At 49.5% G+C, this 4,971-nt stretch overlaps 2 protein-coding genes across 2 annotated transcripts in view; one reads left to right on the forward strand and one right to left on the reverse strand.

Annotated features, from left to right (window-relative positions):
* LOC105514827 (protein FAM90A27P-like) overlaps nt 1–3,156 on the forward strand; it is an 8,504-nt gene extending 5,348 nt beyond the window's left edge. The window contains exons 5-6 of the mRNA XM_011946487.1: nt 2,420–2,524; nt 3,102–3,156. Coding sequence (XP_011801877.1) covers nt 2,420–2,524; nt 3,102–3,156 — 160 coding nt within the window. The remainder of the gene's footprint in view (nt 1–2,419; nt 2,525–3,101) is intronic.
* A 1,004-nt stretch (nt 3,157–4,160) lies between these two features.
* Nucleotides 4,161–4,971, reverse strand: part of LOC105514828 (protein FAM90A27P-like) — an 11,531-nt gene continuing 10,720 nt past the window's right edge. The window contains exon 3 of the mRNA XM_011946488.1: nt 4,161–4,968. Within this exon, the coding sequence (XP_011801878.1) occupies nt 4,161–4,968 (808 nt within the window). The remainder of the gene's footprint in view (nt 4,969–4,971) is intronic.

Below are 4,971 nucleotides of genomic sequence, written 5' to 3' on the forward strand. Positions count from 1 at the left end.
TACTATCGGGGATCAAGGAACCCTGCCTATTTACATTATGTAAATTTAACCTGTATTAAAATGGGGCTTATGAAAGTGTCCTATACTTTTCTTTTCCAATTACATATAATTATGTGAGAAACTGAGTCAACATAAGCAAACAATGTTCCACTAGTGTTAATAGAAAGCTTTGAAACTCATGTGGGGGAGGGAGCCAATGACTGAGATTTGAGTAATTCTGGGCAAAGGGCCCTTCGATGGAAGTGGAAAACCTCAGTATCTACTGACTCCAGAATATTTGACTGTAAAGGAGAGTTGTAGTGAGAAATGCTTAGCCTTGGAAAAGTGGGGAATTTTTTTTTTTTTTCTTGGAAGAATGTGATTTTTTTTTTTTTTTTTTTGAGACGGAGTCTCGCTCTGCCCCCAGCCTGGAGTGCAGTGGCCGGATCTCAGCTCACTGCAAGCTCCATCTCCTGGGTTCACGCCATTCTCCTGCCTCAGCCTCCCGAGTAGCTGGGACTACAGACGCCCGCCACCTCGCCCGGCTAATTTTTTTTTTTTTTTTTTTTTTTTTTTTTTTTTTTTTTTTGAGACGGAGTCTCGCTCTGCCCCCAGCCTGGAGTGCAGTGGCCGGATCTCAGCTCACTGCAAGCTCCATCTCCTGGGTTCACGCCATTCTCCTGCCTCAGCCTCCCGAGTAGCTGGGACTACAGACGCCCGCCACCTCGCCCGGCTAATTTTTTTTTTTGTATTTTTAGTAGAGACGGGGTTTCACCGTGTTAGCCAGGATGGTTTCGATCTCCTGACCTCGTGATCCGCCCGTCTCAGCCTCCCAAAGTGCTGGGATTACAGGCTTGAGCCACCGCGCCCGGCTGAATGTGATTTTTTTAAATCAGTAAATTCAAACATTTAAGAAACTGTTCTTGGCCGGGCGCGGTGGCTCAAGCCTGTAATCCCAGCACTTTGGGAGGCCGAGATGGGCGGATCACGAGGTCCAGAGATCGAGACCATCCTGGCTAACACGGTAAAACCCCGTCTCTACTAAAAAATACAAAAAACTAGCTGGGCGATGTGGCGGGAGCCTGTAGTCCCAGCTACTCGGGAGGCTGAGGCAGGAGAACGGCATAAACCTGGGAGTCAGAGCTTATAGTGAGCTGCGGTCCAGCCACTGCACTCCAGCCTGGGCAACAGAGCAAGACTCCGTCTCAAAAAAAAAAAAAAAAAAAAAAGAAATCATTCTAAGAGATGTTAATGCTGTCATCACTGAGGGTAAAAGACAGACATGACCATGTAACAAAGATGCTGCCTCCCACTTGAAGGCCCTACATATTTCATGACAGCCTTGATGATGGTGGGATGCTGAGAGAGAAATGGTTTTCTGGAAAAGGAAAGGATGGGTTGAGGGATGAGAGAAGGCACTGTGGTCATGGAGTAAATGTGTTCATCAAGCTGGAAACAAGGAGGAATAGGAAGCCTCTCCCTGGTCCTGCATGCTAGTGAAGCTCATGTCAGGGAAGAAGGATTTAAACAAGCAACTGAATGTGCTTTGCTTAGTGTTCATTCTTTCCCTGGCAGAACGGTGAAGATTCAAGGGTGGCCAAACTGATAGAGAGCTCTGGGTGACTTGAAAGCATTCTAGCTTCCTTCTTTGAGCCTTACGCAGACAGCAGGCAGGTGGCATTGGGAGGGCTGAGCTTGGCTGATGCCTTCCTTACCAGTGCAGATGCTCTCTTGCTCTTCTCCCCAGTTTCTTCTCTATCCCTATCCTGACTTCATCAACATTAAGGAAGAAACTAAATATTCTTTTTTTTTTTTTTGAGACGGAGTCTGGCTCTGTTGCCTGGGCTGGAGTGCAGTGGCCGGATCTCAGCTCACTGCAAGCTCCGCCTCCCAGGTTTATGCCATTCTCCTGCCTCAGCCTCCCAAGTAGCTGGGACTACAGGCACCCGCCACCTCGCCCGGCTAGTTTTTTTGTATTTTTTAGTAGAGACGGGGTTTCACCGTGTTAGCCAGGATGGTCTCGATCTCCTGACCTCGTGATCCGCCCGTCTCGGCCTCCCAAAGTGCTGGGATTACAGGCTTGAGCCACCGCGCCCGGCCAGAAACTAAATATTCTTGGAATTTGTTGTAAGTGGGGAACTCAAACTTCTACAGCTCTGCTGGATACACGTGCCCCTGTTCCCATCCTGGCCTCTGTGGTGCAAGGCAGCCGGGGTGAGCTAGGTGCAGGAGAGGCTGAAAGTCCCCCGGGGGATAAGCATGGGTCATGGGTGCAAGCGTGGGCAGAAAAAGCCTCAGTATCTGGCCCTCCCTGGTTGCTGAAAGTACAAGCAGAAGAAGGAAGCTTCACAGAACTTAGTGTGAAGAAACGAAAGAGCAAACCTCCTCTACCCTGGCAGCCCCCATGCTCGCCTGGTCTACACCCCTGCATTTCCCTCAGGCTGCCTGGGATCACGTGGTACAGCCGGCTAGAGCGTAACTTCTGTATCAGGGAAACTGTTTGTACAGGAAACTGGGTGGCCGGACTTGAAGAGGTGGCTCTCACGTAACGTATATTTAGAAATCACCGGACTGAAGCACGCTGGAGGAGTTCAACCTGAGTTTCCAGATCACTCTTTATATTTTCATGGTTTCTGGCGACCATCCATGAGGCAGCCTGGAGGCTTCCACCCACTGCTTCTTAGGGACCAAGTCCTAGGAGACAGGGACGTTCTCCTGAGGCTCGAATCCCACTCTCAGAGCCTTCTGATCTTTCTATATTCAGGAGGGTTTCCTCCCAAGGTGAAAAGGGGAGGAGGCGGGTTAGGGAAGCATTGTCTTCGCCCTCTCCCTCCAGTGTTTCCTAACCTTCACACCATGTTTGACTTAACCACACAGGGTCCACCCACCCCTATGTCCAGCCTCACACGGGACTTACAGCATGACTCTCTCCAAGGGTGGGATCCAGCCACGAGTAGTGGTTGAAACTCACCAGGAGATTCCGATGTGCAACCAAATTGAGGGTCAGTTTATTTTCGTGCTTATCCCACTTCAACCCACCTGTGAAACACCTGGGGTTGTTATTCAGCTGCAGATACTGATTCAGCAGGGGCGGCCTGTGCCTGAGGGTCTGTGTTTCTCAGAAGCTACAAGTCCGCGGGTGACATTCTGGGCACCCAGTCCTCTTTGCTCAAGTAAATGAAACACGATGATTGAAATGTAAGGAAATTGGCCTGAGGTGAAAAGCAAAACTCAAAACACCTGTTAAGAGGTGTCATGGTTCAGAGAATTTTATTCATATGGAAAGAAATGAACCAAACAGAATTTTACAATGACTTTTAATAACAAAGGTTCCAAGGCTAATAGAGTACATCATTATAAATGAAATTCATTCACAAACTTAAAGTTACTCTATTGTTTACATGTGGTATGATAATAATAATAGTAAGATACATTTTACCATGTGCCATTCATGATGTGCTTAGCATAAGTTATTGAATCCACTGAATCACTCCAACATTGAGAATATTGGTACCTCAACTTTACACGTGTGCTAGCTGAGATGCCCTCTCTGTCACAGTGGAAATCAGAGTCTAGGTAGCTTTGTAAAATAAATGGACTATTTCCTTTGTTTGGTATCCTGGAAAAATGTATACAGTATAAAAAAAGAACAGTTTTTTAAATGTTTGAATTCACTGATAAAAAAACACATTCTTCCAAAAAAAAAATCCCCATTTTTCCAAGGCTAAGCATTTCTCACTACAACTCTCCTTCACAGTCAAATATTCTGGAGTCAGTAGATACTGAGGTTTTCCACTTCCATCGAAGGGCGCTTTGCCCAGAATTACTCAAATCTCAGTCATTGGCTCCCTCCCCCACATGAGTTTCAAAGCTTTCTATTGACACTAGTGGAACATTGTTTGCTTATGTTGACTCAGTTTCTCACATAATTATATGTAATTGAAAAAGAAAAGTATAGGACACTTTCATAAGCCCCATTTTAATACAGGTTAAATTTACATAATGTAAATAGGCAGGGTTCCTTGATCCCCGATAGTATCTGGGGTCCACGTTTGAACAGGCACCGCTGCCAGGGAAGTGCTGACCCCGCACAGGGCTGCTTCCTGCCTCTCCGCTTCTCAGCCTTTCAGCCACTTCCAAGTCACATGGGCTTGAAGCCGGGTCTCCTTGCCTTGCGGACCTCAGTCACTGTCACTGTCCTCAGAGGAGGAAGTGACCCGAAGGTCCTCATAGAGGACACTCCTTGAGACCTGGGGACACCGGCCCTCAGGCTCCCTTGAGCCGTGAGGGCTCTGAGCAGAAGCAGAGTTCTCAGGAGGGCGGGACGTGGGAGGCGTTCTGAACCTGGGGCTCTCTTGTCCCTTGTCCCCTCTCATGAAGGTGACACTGCCGGGCCTCCCTGGAACCTGAATGGGTGGTCCATGCTGGAGGACGGGGCAGTCCTGGGCTGGGCCCAGGAAAGGTGAGCTGGGTAGGGGCTGGAGGCTGACTCTGGGCTGCAGGGTTGCTGTCTTGGTGGCTGCTGTCTCTGTGGTCGCCTTGGGTGCCTGTTTGGATCCAAGTCCGGTTGCCATGAAGGGAGGCTGGAGTGTCCGCACAGTGCCCACATCCGGGAACTGAGTTCTCAGTGTGGGGGTCTGGAAGGAGCTGAGTCTTGCTTTCTTTGTGGGGTTCTGGACGGTCTGGATGGGGACAGGGACAGGCTGCTTTCCTGGCGTCTGGGTTCTGGAGTCCTGGCCACACTTTCGTCTGACTTGCTGTGGTCCGGGCTTTGCATCTGCATCGGGAGGTTTGATTTCTGCCTGGGATTTCAGGCCGGGACCCAGCACAGACGCCTTCACGGCAGGCTGGGGAGCACCGTGGGAGGACACGTCAGGCCTGTTGGCTGGCGGCCTGGCACTGAGAGTGGGGTTCTGGTGGGAGCTCTTCACAACAGGGAGCAGGGAGGCAGCAGTGTCCCCGCCATGTCCCTTGGTGGGTCCACAGGTGCTC

Source organism: Colobus angolensis, unplaced genomic scaffold, assembly GCF_000951035.1.
Source record: "Colobus angolensis palliatus isolate OR3802 unplaced genomic scaffold, Cang.pa_1.0 Scaffold25, whole genome shotgun sequence".
In the NCBI taxonomy this organism is placed as follows: Eukaryota; Metazoa; Chordata; class Mammalia; order Primates; family Cercopithecidae; genus Colobus; species Colobus angolensis.